The sequence below is a fragment of the Mizuhopecten yessoensis genome, unplaced genomic scaffold (assembly GCF_002113885.1).
Source record: "Mizuhopecten yessoensis strain PY_sf001 unplaced genomic scaffold, ASM211388v2 scaffold10981, whole genome shotgun sequence".
Lineage (NCBI taxonomy): Eukaryota > Metazoa > Mollusca > Bivalvia > Pectinida > Pectinidae > Mizuhopecten > Mizuhopecten yessoensis.
In genome coordinates this window covers 155916-177551 of record NW_018408818.1, presented here as the reverse complement: position 1 = coordinate 177551, position 21636 = coordinate 155916, and the positions used below count along the sequence as shown (strand labels likewise).

The 21636-nt window shown below is 35.3% G+C and overlaps 2 protein-coding genes across 3 annotated transcripts in view; both read left to right on the top strand.

Moving 5' to 3' along the window:
* The window catches only part of LOC110464296 (putative ATP-dependent RNA helicase DHX57), a 50895-nt gene extending 45914 nt beyond the window's left edge, over positions 1–4981 (top strand). Inside the window, exons 21-27 of the mRNA XM_021519433.1 lie at positions 251–334; positions 556–693; positions 1038–1152; positions 1442–1503; positions 1858–1947; positions 3027–3170; positions 3813–4981. Coding sequence (XP_021375108.1) covers positions 251–334; positions 556–693; positions 1038–1152; positions 1442–1503; positions 1858–1947; positions 3027–3170; positions 3813–3956 — 777 coding nt within the window. The 3' untranslated portion in view covers positions 3957–4981. The remainder of the gene's footprint in view (positions 1–250; positions 335–555; positions 694–1037; positions 1153–1441; positions 1504–1857; positions 1948–3026; positions 3171–3812) is intronic.
* Positions 4982–6747: 1766 nt separating this feature from the next.
* The window catches only part of LOC110464300, a 31973-nt gene continuing 17084 nt past the window's right edge, over positions 6748–21636 (top strand). Inside the window, exons 1-6 of one of the 2 annotated variants that reach the window (XM_021519441.1) lie at positions 6748–6905; positions 11724–11863; positions 12550–12691; positions 15815–15936; positions 17260–17370; positions 21121–21166. In XM_021519441.1, coding sequence (XP_021375116.1) covers positions 6803–6905; positions 11724–11863; positions 12550–12691; positions 15815–15936; positions 17260–17370; positions 21121–21166 — 664 coding nt within the window. In that variant the 5' untranslated portion in view covers positions 6748–6802. Of the gene's footprint in view, positions 6906–11152; positions 11291–11723; positions 11864–12549; positions 12692–15814; positions 15937–17259; positions 17371–21120; positions 21167–21636 lie in introns of those variants that run through there. The other variant, XM_021519442.1, reaches the window with a different exon arrangement.

Below are 21636 nucleotides of genomic sequence, written 5' to 3'. Positions count from 1 at the left end.
TATTGTTTTTTGTCACTTTGAATAATATTTCTGTTCATGTTATAAACAAAATCAACTTTCTGTATAAATATATCAGGTGACCGTTAAGGCCCATCGGCCTCTTGTTTGTATTGTACCATATTTTATAATCCTTTTATTATGTTTATTTTCTCTATTATTGTTTTTTATATTATGAAACATAAAAGTGAGTTTTATTCAATTCTTAACAAAGCATTCTAACATTGCAGTCTGTTTCTTTATCTAATATCAGGGATGGATTGATGCCAGAAAGAAAAGCCAGTATGCCAGTTACAACTATTGTCATGACAATTTCCTGTCTCAGAGGTCATTGGAGGTCAGTAGCATTTTCTTTTTCATATATATTGTTTTTCATGAGGAAAACTTAAAAAAAGGATATTTCTTTTGAGAGGTTAAGGAGAATTGTATTGCATACCATTCCATGACCTTGACATCTTCATTCTAAAATGTGTGCTCAGCATACTTTAGTATTGATCAGTGTTTTTATTTTTATTTAGACACAGTTGATTGAGATACTAATGGACACTTATCTTGTAGATGCTGGCCAGTATGAAGCAGCAGTTTGTAGAGTTACTGTCGGACATCGGCTTTGTGAAGGAAGGGATAAGCCAGAGAGATGTGGAGCGGGCCGGTCAGAGGGGCTCCGATGGGGTACTCAACATCACCGGACCTGATGTTAGTTTTCTGTTTCATAGATAGACAGACTGTAAAATAACATTATATCACATACAGACATTTGATCTATTATAGGAAAAGTTGTAGATAAATCATAAAGTAAGTGATACGGTATTGAATTTTATTTCATATTTGGCATAAAACTTTAATGGCTCAATGACCCTGTGAAGAGAACCAGCCATCTTAGTCTGACTATGTCCTAGTTGATTAATATGAATTATATTGCTGCAAAAGAACACTTTCTGTTGTTATTTAATCTCTTGGATATAAGTAGCAATACAAATATAAACTGTGGTAAACTTTTTTGTGGTATTTCTTAATGAAGTATTAATTTCAACTTGAAGGCCAACATCAACTCATCTAACTGGAAGGTTGTGGCAGCCATATTAGTGGGCGCACTCTATCCCAACGTTGTACAGGTCCTCACTCCCGAGGCCAAGTTCAGCCAGAGCAGCATGGGTAAATGTTATCGGCAGTATTTTGTTGATGTTAGTGAAGGAAAACAGTTAGACCTTGACCTCATGAACTAAAACAACTGGAATTAAATTATTAAAGAACAGATTTCCCGGTCCAAACAGGTCCCTATTCCACTTCATACCAGCTCTGTAAACTTTCTTTACTGAAATATGTTTCTAAGATTTTTATTCGAAAGAAATAACTTTTTACAGTTACATGATTTGTTATTATTTGATAGAATCCAAAAAAGACTTTTCTCATTATGTTGTGAATTACTGGGTATAATTTACAGGTGCTGTTCCAAAACTTCCAAGGGCTGATGAATTACGATTTAAAACAAAAGGCGACGGCTATGTGAGTATGATTTTAAGAATTACATGATGATCAAACCAAATTAATAGAATCTTGATTTCATTTTCAAAACCTGTAAAATTTACTTTAATAGAGCATTAAAATATCAAAACATGTTTTAATAGAGGATTTTGATATTACGTCGTTCATTGACATAACTGTACATATATGGCAATGTTTGATATAAGCAAAATCTGAAACTTGTTTGTTTTATTGCATTCAGCATTTTATAAACCATAAAATAACTGAACATTCTTCTTTTAATTTGTTTTGAATTTAACTGTGTTTACCTACTTAAATATATGTTTTCTATATAATGATCAAGAAGAAAATCTTATATCAAAACTTCATCTTTAGATTCACATCCACCCGTCATCTGTGAACTTCCAAGTTAACTACTATGATAGTCCTTACCTTGTTTACCATGAGAAAGTGAAGACAAGTCGGGTAAGTGTATTGGAGATATAAATCTGTATTGGCAACCACCTGTAATATGCAAACCTCCTTACAACGCCCCTTATTTCATTTGCCACCTCAATTACTGCCAACATATTGTAAGGTCCCTTTTTAGGTCACCTGAGTCATCCGTCGTCCGTCGTCAGTTAACATTTTACATTTTCAACTTAAGCTGAAATACTGTCAAAGGGATTTCATTGATACTTCATGGGAATGTTACTGATAACTCCCTGACCAAGTGTTGTTATTTTTCGGGTCTATCAGAAATCCAATATGGCCACCACGGCAGCCATTTTGAAAGACTATTTCAAACCTAAAGTCAAGTTCTACTGGGCCGATTTAACAGAAACTTGGTAGGAATGATCGAATCATGGTCCTGACAAAGTGTTGTTGATTTTCGGGTCGATCAGAAATCCAATATGGCTGCCATTTTGAAAAACTATTTCAAACCTAAAGTCAAGTTCTACTGGGCCGATTTAATTGAAACTTGGTAGAAATGATCGACTCATGGTCCTGACAAACTTAATTTAACGTTATACTTAACTATTTTTTACTCAAATTTTGGTAAGAATGGTTGACATCATTATCTCCACTTTATATTTCAACAACAAAAATTAATACTGTATGACTCAGGTGACCGTTAAGGCCCATGGGCCTCTTGTTCTCTTAGCAATTCATTCTTATTATGTCTCCCTCAATATAACACCAAATCCTTTCTATATTGCAAAAAAATGTCTGACAAATGGTGGCAGTACAAAGAGGTTTTACTGCATATAAGGTCACCTTTCTTGACCAGCAAGTTGCTGTTTGCCCTAAGAAAAGTTATTTCACTGGACGAAGTGGTCACATTTTAACAACTGGCCAACACTTTCATTGCTGTCTTGTTTAAGCAGCTAGAAGGCTTGAGGAAAGGTACTTAGATCTATCAATCATTATTAAAAAAAAATGAAAATGGAAGAAAATTCACAAAAATATAAAAAATTAAAAATATAAGGAAATTGCATATCTCACTGAATTGAAGGTGAACTTTTCAACAAAGTTGAAGCTGTATTAAGGAACATCTGTTGTAGATCTACATACGAGACTGTACTATGGTCAGTGTATATCCCCTGTTACTGTTTGGAGGGGGCAGTATCAATGTTGATCTGGAGAAAGGCAATTTTATCCTGTCTGTGGACGATGGATGGATACGCTTCATGGCTAACACACATCAGGTTTGTGGAAAATTGACCAGGAAACTGTCAGGAAATATTCTTAATGACGTTCATTTGGATACAAGAGAGTAATTGTTACAAATTATAAGAGTCTTTGTTCTGAATATTTTCAAGCCTTTTTTTGCAGGAAACCAATCCCTCTAATCAGTCATTTGTTTTTGAAGTAAACATTGAATAGACAATAGCCTTCAGAAATTTGTTACTAAATACATTAAAAGATCTTTACAGGGAAGTTGTACATGGATACCAATTCATAGTTGTAAGGAGTTTCAATAGAGTGAGATGAGATGGGAATTACTATGAGGGATTCTTTTATCATTTTATGTACTGGTACCTTACTATGTAAAATTATACATTTTGTAACAAATTTAATTTGGCAAAGCAAAGCATAAAGAAAAGAAAAAAGAAACAATTTTGTGTTTCAGTGTTAATTTGCAACATCATCATTGAGCATCTGAGAATACTTCAAAAACTGTTTACGATTACCGTAGCCGTTCTTCTTTTGTAAAAATATCAGAAAATGTATTTCTTGAAGTTTGACTGATATTTACTACCATTCTAAATCCACCTTTAACATGAGATGCAAAATGGACAAATATTGAGTTATGGGTGAACATTACTGAATGTTTCCATTTTGACCAGGTGGCTGAGCTAGTGAAGGAGTTGAGGTTGGAGCTGGACCAACTGTTGTCTGACAAGATACAGAACCCACACATGGACCTACTGACCTGTCCAAAGGGCAGTAAGATCATAGACACCATTGTCCGGCTCATAACCACACAGTGACCACACCATCACTGATGTAACTTTCCATGAGGAAATGTATGCAATATTAACTGCTTAGCAACCAAAATAGTGAGGTGTCCAACAGAGAAAAGTGACAGTCAACAAAACCAGACTTTGTAAAGGATTCTGAAAAATTATGTTTTGTCAAATAGTGCCAAATGTACAACATTAGAAATGCCTTGATGTTAAACATGGTGAATTTATTTTTACATTGAAGATGCCCTACATTAAACTTTGAAATGAACTTAGTAAAAAAAAAAAACTTTGGAAGAAATAGTTTGCCAGAAGAAAGCTTTGATAGTTTTCTCTCTTGCAAATATTCTTTTATATGTACCATTGTCCAACTTGACCATTTTATCTCCGTGATTCAATGTATGTGTAGTTTATGAGTAAAGCTCAGTGGTATTTGTATAACAGCACATTTTTTCCACAGTTTAACTTTCACTTGCCATGATGAAGGACATTACAGAGAAAATTCACTCTCTCAATATTCCTCTCTTCTGTAACAGGGCAATCAACTTCTTTACACATACGTGCAGGATGCTGTAAATCTATTTTGTTTGTCTTAGATTGTTTAAACTGACCACAAGTCTCGAAAACCTTTTATTAATACATCATTTCCCCTTGTGTGTTCACAGATCCAACATAAAAATATCTTTTTTTAATGAAAAAAAATCAAATTTGAGAAAAAGAACATTCCAAAACTTTTACCAGCTGGCTGTAACAGAAATGTACCTGTTGTTTTATCTGTATTATATTGATTATGTTGATCGTCCAACAACATAAGGACCCTCACAAGCGCAATAGTTTTACCTGGCTATGGTGCACAAAATTTAAGCCTCCTTGACTATTTCTGACCTGTTCAACTGCACAATATTAGCCCCTCAAAATTACACAACGATATAGTTTTATTTCTGACTTTATTCAGATAATCATGTAGTATATCCTGACTGTGTGACATGTGTTGTAACTCTGGTAGCTCTACAACTCTACAACTGTTGGCTGTGATTTGGTTTTTGTATGATGCCTTTAAAATCAATAAATACAGGTATTTCATATTGTAACATTGTAAGTCCAAAAATATAGGATTCTGAGGAATATTTTGTGATTCGAGTCAAATATTTTTGGACTTGAATAAGTTTATATATGTTATGTTATGTACTTACTAAGTGATGAAATTAATTTTGAAAGTTTGAAAGATGAAATGTGTTCTGTTGACAACAGGCCGTGGTAAAGATTGTTATCGCTTGTCTCAACATTATCAGTCTAATCCTGAGTGGTACATGTATACTACACAAGTATACAAAGGAGATATGAAATGTGTAAGAATGAATTAGTTTGAAAGTAGTTTTTGCTGCATGGTGAGACTAGTGAGTGCTTGGAATGATTAGAAATCTGTGATAATAAACATGTTTGAACAGACTCTCACCATGTCTCTGTGTTCTGTTTATATTGGGAGGTAACATTCAGGCCACACACAAGTTAACTTGTTGGTTTTCAACATTGTCTTGTCAATTTTGTAACTGTAAAACAGAATTAAAATTGAAATTTGTCTTGCTCCTGTCTTTGAAAAAGAAAAGAAAGAAAATCCAAAGAACAGATTGATTTAGTGTGGCATTAAATACAATGAAAATGGATGACCGTTTTTGCCCAGTGGGATGATATTTCACAATGCTGCACTGGTGCATTTGTATCTTGTAAGTCATCAGCAGACACATATAACACACTTTCAACATTGTTAAACCTCTAATAACAAACATTGTACATAAAATATTTACAAAATGTCACATAGAATAATTATGTTTCAATGAATTAACTTACTTTGGTTATAGCTCAATTTCTTTATACATGTATATATATTTGTAATTTGAAAAAAAAATATAATATACTCTCCCAATTTCAATTGAAAGACTAGGTTAGTTCATGTTATGATTCTGCTGAACTATTCCATTCAATACCAGGGAACTTTGAGTCAAAGAGAGAAATGAGCTGTTTTGAAAAGCTTTCAGCATTAACCTATTGACCTGAACTTTGACCTTTTAACCTCTTCAGCCTTGTTTAGTGATGAATAATTGTAGCAAATACGGTTATATCATCGATCCATTCATAATTTTCATGTTTATAAACTTCGGCTGTTGAAAAGTTAACATTAAATTGACATAATACTCCTGCTTTTTGGGAAATAGGAATGACAAAACCAAAATTTGAAGTCTGTTACAAATGTCTTGGGTGTCTCAACTTTAAAAGTAATAATTACAAATAGTATCTAATCAGTGACACATAGTTGCAATGTCAAACACCAAAGAGGACTCTTATTTCAAGAATGAATGTCCTGCCTAGTTAAAATGTTTTTCATTTATCAGTTTGATTTATAACGATGGAAATTTGATATTTCCATACTGACCTGTTTTATAATAACTGCTTTATACAAGTGTATATAATTGAAAATGCTAATTTCACTCTTTGCTATATGTGTCAGTTTCACTTTGAAACAATATGACACCAGCCAGGTGATGTTGTGTTAGGGAGTTTTCATGATAGCCATTTATCCCACCATATTCTAATATATTCTTATCATTTCTTTGAAAAGTACACCTAACTTACTTAACTAAATTATAATTGGCATTTAATTCCTCTTTTATTAAAAAATACTCTATAATTATTTTTATAATTTTTAATTTTAATTTTTCTACATCTTCATACATTCACAGTGAATTCAAACAAATATTTTGGAATTTTAATGAAAATCCGCAAATTATAGCCCTTAGTTGTCTCTAAAATTAGTAAGCGTCCATGCTGTTCCTGTGCAAAAAAAATATCTTGTGCACTGTGAAAAGGAAGTCAATATGAACTCCATGCAAGCTATACATGACTTTAAGAACCTTCTTTCCAAGGTCCAGGAATCTTCTGTTATGGACTTCCTTGGATGGATCCGGAACAATATCGAAGGTAGGAACATATATATACTATAACACGTGTTAGCGGTAGTTTCAGTTTCACTTTGTCATTAATAGCTTAGAAGAATTAGTCTAACTATGATATTGGTTAAACGTTATCCATATGTACTTAACAGACCTATATCAGTGACAATAATTACATCGATCACTGATGACGTGGACACGAGTTTACCACTGCTCGGACTCCTTTGGCTATTTATACATAAAGGTGCTACATACATTTTGTTTGGAGGTGGATTTGGGTGGGAAATCCGAGTGTCGCTGAATAATTTTGTAGTATTTTCCTGTCCTGTTACAGTGGCGCATGTGTTTCTAGTACTGTGTGTAGTCACCCCAACTGACTAGCCGAAGTTTTCTCTGGCCCTGACAGTGACACCATGCAGTCTTCAGGTCCAGTACACTCTGCCGATTGAGCTATATAGCTATAAAGACATATATAGCTATATACACCTATAAATTATAGCTGTATTGAGCTATATTTTCTCAGATTTCAAATTTCATTAAATTAAAGCAAAGTCGCATAGAACAATAAGGTTAATGGTAATGTTGACTACAAAAAGCATACATTTAGATGTTTATTTTCATTTTTCATAAATGTAAAATTTCCGATTTCTTTACATCATTATTTTTTAAAAAGAATACTTATATTTAATGTCTTTTGTTATCAATCTAATGATACAATCTTCTTTTAAATGCGACTTTGTTCCGTTTTCCTTAAAAAAGAAAATCACTTGAAAATAGCTCAAACAACCTATTTCAGATAGGTCAATAGAGCTATTATAGGTCTTTACAGCTATATAGCTCAATCGGCAGAGTGTACTGGACCTGGTCTTAGACATTTTGACAGATAGATGTCTAGTGTGGGCCAGACATATCATTCTGTCAAAATGTCAAGTCTGGTGTCAGGACCAGAGGAAACTCGGGCTATCTCAAAAGAGAAAGATTTAGAAAAAAAAAGAGGGAGATCATTGTAGCAGTACAGGGTCAGATGTAAAAGCTGTAACAACACTCTACCGTGTTTATAGAAAATAGATACCCTTGAAGCACCACAACAATCCAACAACGAAAAAGATTAAACAACCTTGAAGACAAAATTGATACATTGGAGGAAAAAACAGATGTTAAAATTGAAAAAGGGCTAGAAAAGAAAAGAAAAAGTGTCTATTCAGACGTGGAGGAGGAAATTATAAATGATCCTGAGACACATGTAGTCGCCTTAGTTGAGGAATGCTGCAGAGAAATACAGGACAGAAGAAGTCAAGACAATATTCCTGTATTGTTTAATGTACTAGAAAAACGAACAGAAGACGACGCTGCATGTCAGGATGAGATGGACATCAGAATGGTTATTAGAAGTATAGGGATTGAAAATCTAAACTTAGTAACACACTTTCGACTAGAAAAAAAGGAGGAAACAAAAACACGTCCACTCAAAGTTGTACTCAATGGGGAAAAAAACCCACAAAAAATATTACTACTTGAGAAGGCGAGTAACATCTCCCGAAGGAAAGATAATCCAAGAAAAAATCACAACCTAAAACAGTAGAGCCCCAAAGCCCAATCCAACGAGCACACACTGAGGTTACCACAAGCCTAAATGATAAGATCGGTACCCAGAGACTCGTGTCACTAGAACAACATGTTAAGAAATTGAGGCTACAAAAATAGAGTTTACAACACCATTCCAAGAATCAACCTGCCTTCAAATTAATCTCAAAAACAATGACAAACTGATAATATGTTGTGTATACCGTAGTCCAAACAGTACTCAAGAAAACAATGATCATCCTAATAGACTCTTGAAAGAAGTAGTTAATAAAAAAACATCACCTCTAATAATAGTTGGGGATTTTAACTATCGAGAGATCAACTGGGAAACCATGAACACAACAGTCAATGTCAGCCACCCTGCATCTATTTTTCTGGAAAACATACAGGACCTTTTTCTTTTCCAATGTGTCGACAAACCGACCAAATTTAGGGAAGGGAATGCACCCTCCTTGCTCGTCATCATACTTGTTAATGAAGAAAATATGCTAAACAAGAGCGATATAACCTATCTCCCCGGTATGGGGAAGAGTGACCACATCACCATGTCCTTTAAACTCAACTGCTATGTCGAAAGTGAGCCATCAAATGCACAACAAACTAGAAACTAGAAACTTTCATAAGGGGAATTACACTGCAACTAAAGAGGATCTTGCACAAGCAGACTGGTCTAAATTTGACAACTGTCTCAACACAGAGGAAGCTTGGAACTGTTTTGTAAATAACCTATCAAATATTGTAAAGAAACACGTATCAGAGAACAAGCAATTCTGAAGAAGAACTGCAGGACTTAGGGTCATGATATTTGGGCCAGTAGGTACCTGGGATGTAGTGCTATAAAGTTTCCTCATTGAAATTACCTTGACCTACTTTCAAGGTCACAGCGGTCAAATATGTTAAAAATTTCAAACAACAATATCCTAAGAACCATTTGAACTAGAGTCATGATACTTGGGTATGTTATGTAGACCAGCAGTGCGAATATTTTTCTCGATTACAGTTATGAGGTCAAAGGTCAACTTTAAGTGCTAGTTGGGGGTCAAATGTCAACTTTGGTTAGTAGCTTTAACAATCTTCTCCTCAAGTTCCATAAGGCTCAGGGTCATAATATTTGGCCAGTAAGTACCTGGGATGTAGTACTATAATGTTTTCTCATTAAAATGACCTTGACCTACTTTCAAGGTCACAGGGGTCATATATGTGCAAAATTTCAATCAACAATAACCTAAGAACCATTTGAACTAGAGTCATGATACTTGGGTATGTTATGAAGACCACAGCAGTGCAAATCTTCTTATCAATTACAGTAATGAGGTCAAAGGTCAATTTTAAGTGCAAGTCGGGGTCAAAAGGTCAACATGGGTCAAAGGCTTTAACAATCTTCTTCTCAAATTCCATAAGGCTCAGGGTCATGATATTTGGCCAGTAGGTACCTGGATTGAAGTGCTATAAAGTTTCCTCATTAAAATAACCTTGACCTACTTTCAAGGTCACATTGGTCAAATATGTTTAAAAACTTCAAAAATCAATATCCTAAGAACAGTTTGGACTAGAGTCATGATACCTGGGTATGTTATGTAGACCAGCTGTGTGAATTGTTTTCTTTATTACAGTAATGACCTTAACTCAATCTGTGATTGGAGCTGCCACATAGCTCATGAAACTAAATATGGACAAATGCAAATATCTCAATATTGGACAGACGAGGGACAACCACCAGTACACTATCGAGCAGGATGATCAGATACACAATATTGTTAAACAGACCTCAGAGTGATTGTAGACAGCAAGGCAAAATTTGAAAATCACATATCAACCTCTGTAGCAAAAGTCAACAGGAACCTTGGTCTCATCTTTAGAACTTTTACATTTATGGACAAAAATATGTTTCGAACACTGTACAAGTCTCTCGTCCGCCCACACCATGAATATGCAAGCGTTGTCTGGTCACCATATTTACTAAAAGACATCAAACTACTGGAAAATGTACAAAGGAGGGCAACTCGTCTAATTCCCAGTCTAGCAAACAAACCCTACTCGGAGAGACTGCGCCATCTAGGATGACCTACGTTAGAGTACATTAAGACACCGAGCTGACCTGATCCAAACACAAGATCCTAGAGGGAACAGCTGACACTGTAGATCACAGCAAAATGTTCACTAAAACCCAGGATTCCAGAACAAGAGGGAACAGCAAAAAGCTGTTTAAAAAGAACCAACAGACAAGTTAACAGCTACAGCAACAGGGTTGTGGAGTCCTGGAATAGTCTGTCAAACCATGCAAGTGGTAAATGCCCCTAGCTAGTGTAAATAGTTTTACACAAAGACACACTAAGTTCTGGTCGAATCACCCTGTAAATTCAATGCCTCCTGCTATTAGCAAGATCAAGTCAGATTTAATATCTTAACTCACCTTTTAACTGTAAGATTTCTGGATTTTAATTCCTCTATATTAATACGCACTGGAAGTCACATATTAGTATAGGAACATTAAAATGCGCCGCAAGAAGCTACCTGAAGCTTTCCGTTGGTGTCGACTACTATATCAACTATATCAATGACCAGTGGTGACCAGATAGCTCAGTTGTTAGATGGTTCGTCAAGAGTTTAGAACTTCAAAGGTCCCAAGTCTGACTCTGTTGCATTTTCTCTCTCTTGTTACAGTTGGTGCTAGTGACCATGCAACCCTCCTTTCAATTAAAGTGTATGCACTTAACAAGAAGACACAGGAGCTGTATTGTCAGGAATGTTGTCTTAGGTATAAAGGTAGCAGGTGAATCTGAACTGGACTGGGTGGATCGCTGCATGACCAGATATACAGTCAATTGGGTGAGAGAGTGTCCATCTATAGTTTTGAAGCCCCTCTCTTTGGCAGTTGCATGTATCCTTTCCTGTTACACAGGACTGGGGTGGATGGTTACTGGTGACCAGGTACAATGTACCTCCATTGGTGTGATTGTCCATCTAGAGTCAGGAGGACCCTGGTTCAAATCCCAGTATGGCTATTGTGGTTTTCATTTCCCGTTACATATGCAGTAAGCTATTTTAGAGGGTATACTAGACATATACAGTGTAACTGAAAGATATATACAAATGCTTCGTTACTTGTGCATTCCAGAACTGTGATACAGAAAAGAAATGTGAAACACTATTAAAACAGCTCTAGGCATTTGTGTAGAACCAAAAATACCCAGTTTCTTTGTGGAATTTAATTAATTCATAGTTTTTCTTTAAATTGAACTCTTATCGTCATGCTTTACAGATGTGTATGAGGAGGCTGAGGAGCGGTCAAGACAGAACTCAGACATCATACTGGACACAATACGGGAGGAAATGAGGAATAGTTTACCTACTAATGCCATCTCTCCTTCGGAACACATCATCACACCTGTAGCTGGACCTGTTAGTATGATACAGTAATATAATTACTTTAATGTAAATATATATATATATTTACACTATATTAGAATGCTAGATAATGGTTTGTAAATGTCTGAAGGAAAAGCCTTAACGACATAATATAATAGGCTGCCACATTTTTTCCAACAAATTCTGACGTTCCTGTAAAATGCTGGGGTGTCATAGTGAGGGAATATTGAATAAGGTTTTGTTGAGAAAAGGTGAAATATGACATGTAAATAAAATGATTCTAAACAATTTGGAAAACAGGAGGTAGGGATTAAATGTGCTTATGCTGAAATGTACAAGCACTCTAAGGAATATATTTATACTTTTAGCTCTGACATTCTAGTGGCACATACCAATATTAGTTCACTGATACTTATAATTTGACCTCTGAACTTATTCATGAGAAAACAATTTCTGGAGTGATCTCCTATACTATTTGATGTAGGAACATTAAGCTCAGTACATGTCAAAATCAAAGGAAAGCAGAGTGCTGCAAACCAAAACTAGTCACTGCAAGTGCCACCTATATATTGATGGATCATACAAGGTTGCATACAATCCTCTCTAAAAGTCAAAAGATCATTTTCAGGTCCAGTCTACTCTGGCATGCAGTAACCCACAAATCCACTTGTTTAAAGTTCCATTTAGTTTTCCACTGTTTTTACTTTTACCATTGTTAGAATTCAGACTGCGATCCCACCACTACAGTCCATGTGGATGCCTTCCTGTTTAATGATGATGTCATTGACAATCTGTGTGATGATGGGAAGATGAGTAGGAACTACTGTCAACAGTGTGGCTCAAAGGAGATCAGTCCCTTAAGTATGTATCTTATGTCTTGTAGTCCCCTAAGTATGTACATGTACATACAGGGTAATGTCTTGTAGTCCCCTAAGTATGTACATTTACATACAGGGTAATGTCTTGTAATCCCCTAATTATGTACATGTACTGTACATACAGGGTAATGTCTTTTAGTCCCTTAAGTATGTACATGTACATACAGGGTTATGCCCTGTAGTCCCCTCAGTATGTACATGTACATACAGGGTTATGCCCTGTAGTCCCCTAAGTATGTACATGTACATACAGAGTAATGTCTTATAGTCCCCTAAGTATGTACATGTACATACAGGGTAATGTCTTGTAGTCCCCTAAGTATGTACATACACATACAGGGTAATGTCTTGTAATCCCCTAATTATGTACATGTACTGTACATACAGGGTAATGTCTTTTAGTCCCTTAAGTATGTACATGTACATACAGGGTTATGCCCTGTAGTCCCCTCAGTATGTACATGTACATACAGGGTTATGCCCTGTAGTCCCCTAAGTATGTACATGTACATACAGGGTAATGTCTTGTAGTCCCCTAAGTATGTACATACAGGGTTATGCCCTGTAGTCCCCTAAGTATGTACATGTACATACAGGGTAATGTCTTGTAGTCCCCTAAGTATGTACATACAGGGTTATGCCCTGTAGTCCCCTAAGTATGTACATGTACATACAGGGTAATGTCTTGTAGTCCCCTAAGTATGTACATACAGGGTTATGCCCTGTAGTCCCCTAAGTATGTACATGTACATACAGGGTAATGTCTTGTAGTCCCCTAAGTATGTACATACAGGGTTATGCCCTGTAGTCCCCTAAGTATGTACATGTACATACAGGGTAATGTCTTGTAGTCCCCTAAGTATGTACATACAGGGTTATGCCCTGTAGTCCCCTAAGTATGTACATGTACATACAGGGTAATGTCTTGTAGTCCCCTAAGTATGTACATACAGGGTTATGCCCTGTAGTCCCCTAAGTATGTACATGTACATACAGGGTAATGTCTTGTAGTCCCCTAAGTATGTACATACAGGGTTATGCCCTGTAGTCCCCTAAGTGTGTACATGTACATACAGGGTTATGCCCTGTAGTCCCCTAAGTATGTACATGTACATACAGGGTAATGTCTTGTAGTCCCCTAAGTATGTACATACAGGGTTATGCCCTGTAGTCCCCTAAGTATGTACATGTACATACAGGGTTATGTCTTGTAGTCCCCTAAGTATGTACATACAGGGTTATGCCCTGTAGTCCCCTAAGTATGTACATGTACATACAGGGTAATGTCTTGTAGTCCCCTAAGTATGTACATACAGGGTTATGCCCTGTAGTCCCCTAAGTATGTACATGTACATACAGGGTAATGTCTTGTAGTCCCCTAAGTATGTACATACAGGGTTATGCCCTGTAGTCCCCTAAGTATGTACATGTACATACAGGGTAATGTCTTGTAGTCCCCTAAGTATGTACATACAGGGTTATGCCCTGTAGTCCCCTAAGTATGTACATGTACATACAGGGTAATGTCTTGTAGTCCCCTAAGTATGTACATACAGGGTTATGCCCTGTAGTCCCCTAAGTATGTACATGTACATACAGGGTAATGTCTTGTAGTCCCCTAAGTATGTACATACAGGGTTATGCCCTGTAGTCCCCTAAGTATGTACATGTACATACAGGGTAATGTCTTGTAGTCCCCTAAGTATGTACATACAGGGTTATGCCCTGTAGTCCCCTAAGTATGTACATGTACATACAGGGTAATGTCTTGTAGTCCCCTAAGTATGTACATACAGGGTTATGCCCTGTAGTCCCCTAAGTATGTACATGTACATACAGGGTAATGTCTTGTAGTCCCCTAAGTATGTACATACAGGGTTATGCCCTGTAGTCCCCTAAGTATGTACATGTACATACAGGGTAATGTCTTGTAGTCCCCTAAGTATGTACATACAGGGTTATGCCCTGTAGTCCCCTAAGTATGTACATGTACATACAGGGTAATGTCTTGTAGTCCCCTAAGTATGTACATACAGGGTTATGCCTTGTAGTCCCCTAGGTATGTACATGTACATACAGGGTAATGCCTTTAAGTCCCCTAGGTATGTACATGTACATACAGGGTAATGCCTTGTAGTCCCCTAAGTATGTACATGTACATACAGGGTAATGTCTTGTAGTCTCCTAAGTATGTACATACAGGGTTATGCCCTGTAGTCCCCTAAGTGTGTACATGTACATACAGGGTTATGCCCTGTAGTCCCTTAAGTATGTACATGTGCATACAGGGTAATGCCTTGTAGTCCCCTAGGTATGTACATGTACATAGAGGTTAATGCCTTGTAGTCCCCTAATTATGTACATGTACATACAGGGTAATGTCTTGTAGACCCCTAAGTTTGTGCATAATGTCTTACAAGTTTGAGTAATCTATTTTTTGGAGGCAAGTAAAATTGTGTTTGAAAAATGGGTAGTTAAAAAAATCCTTTTTCAAAAAAACAACCCACGTCAAATAGTACTTTGTATTAAGGTGGGTCCATCCTTTTGGAAAAACCCATGTCATTTTTTTCTAATTAGGCTTATTTTCTTGCATGTTTTACGTAGATTCCATATCTGAAAAGAAAAACGGGGGTTCTCGACTTACTTTTTGAGATATATCAGCAGTAAGGTAGCTACTTTTCTGCAAATTTCCCCCAAAATATGAAAATTAAGTAAAAATTTGTTTTCTATAATATTTGCAAAGTTTGAGTTACCACAAAGTTCAATATTTTTTACACATCTCGTGATGTACTATTAAAAAGCAGAAATAAAACAAAAATGATTATATTTGGTATATTTATGCATTTTTCATGGCCATCTATTCTCTTCAAAATGTAATTTTAACAAATTTACATCAAACGAATGCATTAAAAACAAGCAAAAATGCCTTTATAACAGATATTGCTTCATTAACTATTATTGTAAGTGTACAAACTAAGTCCCAGTCACTCTGAAGCAAAATTCATTGCTATTCCTTCTTTTTACATATAACTGGGACAGTGATAAAATTTCTGCTTGTTTTGACTTGAATTTGTTGCCAAGTTCTTTACATCTGATATTGTTGCAGCTTTTATAACTCACTCAGCATCTGTAAAACAGATCAAATACATGTTCCGTCATCTGCTGCCCGACCTCCGAGGCAAGGCTGTGCTGGATGTTGGATCTAGGACGGGTGCTGTGCTGTATGGGGTAAGATTGATCACTTAGCAACTGTATTCTCTGTCTGATGTGACTAATCTTGACTATCATTGGAATCATTTGGAAACAAATGCTCAATAAGCATAAACATTTTCTTAAATTTCACTTTATCAGTATTCTCAAGTATCTTACTATTTTATGAGGTTATGGTGGGTAGGCCCTACACCATATATAATGATGGTTGAATTGGGTTATCTAATTCTAGATTTTAATAAAATAATTCTTGAATTAAAATTTCAGACTCCATTTGATTAACTAGCTGTGCAATGTTCGCATGTCAACATCATCTCTTACTACAAATTTATATGTACCCAGAATTTTAAATTCAAATTTAAATGTATTATTGTTAAAGTCACACTTTATTTCATTCTGTTTTACTGTTAATCGATCAAACAATGGTATTTTAATAACATAACAGCATCCCACAATCAAATGGTGCCCCATCAGTCAAGGGACTGAAGTGGCCAAAAAATTCATCTGAATTATCATTTATCAAACTAATCGGGTTTCAAAAGTGTTCCCAGTTTTCTGAGGAATATTTTAAACAAAATCAAAGCTTTGTATTAGATATCATATCAAACAAAACATTCATTCTCAAGCCTGCTGTGACTAACAAACGCTAACAGGTGTAGATTTGAATTGTGTTCTTCATTTTAACTTATTTCCTGTCAAGTTAATTATTAAGGTCGAATGAGTGTATTGATAAACAGAAATAGGAAGTACATACCGAGTTGAAAATCCAATGTAGGGAGACAGTATCACAATTTCCGCATATTTTAATGAGTCTCGAGTTGTGATGAATATTGTATGTTTATTATTGACAGAACAGTGTGTTCTCTCAATATTAAAGTATTTCAAAGCAATCCAGGCATTAATTCAGTAGTTTTTTATCAATGACTCACATGTGTTCATTTTTCTGTACTGCAGGAAACCGGCTACCTATTTCACTACTGTGAAGTTTTTCAAGAAAGATAATTCTTAAATGCAATTACTATGTGTATATGGTTTTATTATAAAATGTCAATTTTTAATCACTTAAAGATTACTAATCTATGTCAGTATCATTTTTATTGACATTATTTAGCAAATATGTCTTTCATTTTGTTTTCAAAATTCACTCCTTTTTACATAAATTTCCATTTAAATCCTTAAAATTCTGACAACCTACCGGGTATATTTTTTTGTGGCAGAAAATTTTCTTTACTTCAAAGCAATATAACTACAAAATTTGGAGAAATTCTACTGAGTAATGGTGACACAAACTGATTACCTTAAGTTATTGACAATAAAAGTAACATTTTTTTTTTAATGTAGGCCTATTTATTCAGTGGTGCAAGTAAAATAGTAGGAGTGGAATTGGACAAGAACTTTTGTGAACTACAGCAAAAAATGGTGGACAAATACAAGATGGTGGACAGGATACAGGTATGTTGAATGTCTGCCTTTTCAAGAAGCTCTTTCAAATGTTCCAGGCCTTATATGATTTCACGTTAATCATTAATACATAATTAACATGAGAATCTGGAGCCTTTGCTGAATGATCAGAAGTATACAATACTGTAACTTCTACACAAAGGGATCTTGTAACAGCTGTAACGAGAGAGGAAAAAGGCACAGCCAGATCAGGAATCAAACTCAGGACTTGAGGACTCGAGACAAATGCTCTCACCAATTGACCTACCTGGAGAACAAGCGATTGACCCAATTCAGTTCTGCTGCATAAATAAAGTTTTATCAAATGTGGATTTTTATAGGATTTGTAGCCTTCCTAATTTGGTATATTTAATGTTATGTTTCCTAAAACATTAATGTTAAATGTATTGAACAATCAATGAACTATCCCAAGCAAGCATTACTCCAAGACACCCCTTCATAAACAGGAAGTAAGACATTTTGATGTATATACAGTTAACCTTCTCTAACCCTACACACTGTGGGACACAGTGTAGTGGTCAGATTACACAGGATTTTTGAATATACAGGTATTATTCTGCAGTTTTCAATAGAAATAGGAAAACACTATGGATTAGATACCATATCGGAATACTCAGGGGCATGCAGATAAGACGGATTTCACTGATATATATATGTATTTACAACAGAGCCACCTCCCCTCCATCGTTGGGTTTATAAATTGTCACGATCACTATACCATCACTGTACCCAGTGTGCTATCAGGTTTTATGTATCTGTCTAATTTTGATACATAGTTCATGAAAATATGAAAATAAGAAATCTCCAAATTGTTCATTTAAATAAGTTAATATTAGCCATGTTATGCATCATGCCAACTGCCATAACTGTTGTTTTGTTAATCCATGTTGTAACATACTTAAATCACTTCAGCAGGCTGTTTTCCAGGGGATATCCAGGAATTAATTTTGGGTGTTGCCCAAAATTTTAAACTTAGTAAAAGACAAATTTTTGTACTTATCTAGAAATAATAAATTTGAATTTTCGTGTCGGCTGTACATGTATACTACTTTGGCACCCAAACATATATAGAACTTGATTATTTCTGAGATTGTGACAATTATAATTACCCTGCCGAGCGTAGCGAGGCGAATTTTTTTCTTCTGATAATGATATAATACCACGGATTTAGATGGCAATTCTGTGGTCAAACAGATCGAGTGAGGTTTAAAATAGGTTTGAGGTATTATTCCAGGTTATATTTTATAACATAGAGTATTTATATTTTATGATGGCCAAATGCAGCCAGTGTTAACAAATTTTCTAAAACAATGGTAAAAATGAAGGTTTTCTGTTAAAATGTTGATGTTTGTGTCATGCCATTCATGTGCATGTAGTTTAGGCGAGCATTTTGCCAATTAAATATTGATTTATTTTGTCATATATATGAATAGTGATTTAACTAGCTGTTTGTCTTTTATTGTTAATTTGTACGCATACATATGTACAAGGGCAACACCTAATGAAAAGGATTATATACATGCTAGTCTTTTATGCTAACATTGAATATGTCGATTCACCTGATTAAGTGTATCGTGCTGTATTGTCTTTGAAATTTATATTTTTTAATTGGTATACTTATTCACTCCTGGTGATCATGTGTACTTGAAACCATAGGTGAAAATACAGGTTTATCTATCATGAAATGGACTCTACCTTTGAAATAACACTTTACCTATAAACATCTTTTACCCGGTGTGTTCTCCTTTCTCCCACTTTTTAAAAAACCATAGAGGCAGTAATGTTGTGATAGCAAATATGGTCTGTTTCATATATATTTTACCTAGTTTTTACCTGTGTTCTCCCACATTACCTGTATCATATATATACAGTACTGTCATATACATGTAGCTTTTATATAGATTTTCATAATATTTAGCCATTTTTTTCATGTCATATACCATTTGAAATGGTACAAAACATACAAAACAGTAACAAATATTTTATATATTTTATATACTTAATAGTATAGATATAGATGATAATGCTTTGATTCATTTAAATTGAAATTTATCTTGATTTAATTTAGGGTGAAAAAAAATCATGTTGGAGCATTATTTTCAGAGAACCTATTTTACCAATAAATGCGTCTTCAGTGTAATTATTTATAACTTAGTATCACTCATTAGATTATTTTCCCCTAAAACAAAAGCATTAGTTATGTTTCTATTTGATAACCCCATATGGCTTGGGTCCACTGATATTTCTAGTTGATAATAATGAATCTTAACACATGATGGTTTGGGTCCATCAACTGACCACTTTACTGGTGCGCATTGAGTCAACAATTAATTATACAAGTATATGAACTTATAAAGAGACATATAAGCTGACAGATTGCAAAGCGATTATTCACTATTAATAGAAATGCATTCTCTGTCTGGTAATAAAAAGTGAATACATTTCATAACCTAAATGTTCGTCACTTAATTGATGCCATGGTGATTAAACAAGTGAGATTGTCCAAGCTATATGTTTTGTAAGTCTCACACATTCCCCATCAACCACCAACATGGCAAATGCACAAATTCAAGTGACGTTATCTTCGCAACAAGTTTGGAAGACAGAACAACAGAGGTGAGCGTGTATATTGGAGATGTACCATCCCCAACTGTCCAGCTACCCTTAGTACCCGAAACAAAATCCCTACTGGAAACGGCCACCATCCCCACAACCACCCATATGATTGATTTGATCAACCTGAGTGCTAATTATAAGTATTCCATGTGTACCTGTAATGAATTTTGTTTTATTTATTTTCATTCCCAGCTTTTCATCTGTTTTTGCATATACATGATCTCTGTCTGTACTGATAATATTTGTTATAAATTGCTTGCTAAATTTAGTTCTATTTTATGAAATATATATATAACATCCATGTAAATGTGTAGTAAAAATGTATAAAATTGATTTAATATGAAATTAATAAAAGCAGGTTTTCAGTTAATGTATTTTGATGTGTTTTTATAAGTAATAAATGGAATCTTGTATATATTAACTTATAATTCCAGTAAATATTACGTAAATCAGGAAATATATTTGTTAAATATTCCTATAACTAACACAGTATTTCCTATTGGTGAACAGGTAAATACAGGTAAATAATCTACCTGTACTATACCAGAACAGACTATAATGACACATCTATTGTTGTCCAGTGTTTATATAATTCCTTTGATCAGAAAAAAAGTGGGAGAAAGGAGAACAAACCTTTTACCCAATTCAGACAGATGGTAGATCACCACGTACACCATGCATGACATTAGAACAATAGGATTAGGTAGAGTCAGTCCGGTGACCCTTGACAACTGACCTGACTGGAGACCCTACTAATATCAGGGATGTATAATATACTGTCCCTGCTAATATATAGACAGAGGATTAATCCCCTATTGTTTAGAGTATAAGTAGTAAATTCCTTGTTAGGGCAACACCCTTAGGCATATATAGATATTCAAACTGCTGGCAAGGGGAAGCCATAGAAAATCATAGTTCAAGGCATGGTTGATATTAGAAGGAAATCCCATATGAAATAAAGGAAAATCTTCAAAAACCTTGGTCCAGACACAGAAAAAAAGGGTATTGCCCGGGCAACTAGGGCAACCCCCCTGGGTCGGCCACTGATATCTCTATGTGTCTGATGGTTCTTGAATTGCTATTTCAGCTTTACCTCAGAGCTTGCTTGTTCTCTTTCTCTTTTAGATTGTACACCAGAATGTAATGAACTATCTGCAGTTTCTACAGGCATGTAAGTACAGACATTGATTTTTTAGGTCACCTGAGACAAAGTCTCAAGTGACCTATTGCGATCGCCTTTTGTCCGGCTGCGTCCAGCGTGCGCCCGTAAACAATTTACATTATCGACTTCTTCTCAAATACCCCTGAACCAATTTCAATGAAATTTTGCAGGACAAAGGTCAACAAAAATAGTGGTCAGTTTAGTCCCAAGACCCANCCCAGCCCCCAGGGGCCTGAGGGGCAGGGCCAAAAAGGGTTGAATTTACTAAAATTTCAAAAAATCTTCTTCTCAAGACCCCGATATGGTAGAATCAAATACTCTTCATAAATGGAAGGGTCTTAAGGTGCTTTACCAAAATTGTGAATTTCTTGACCCTGGGGTCCCACGTTTCCCCCTGGGGAGGGGGTAAACTTTACTATAGTTTATATAGGGAAATCACATTTTGGACCAACATTTGTTTAATTTCCATTGGAAGTAAT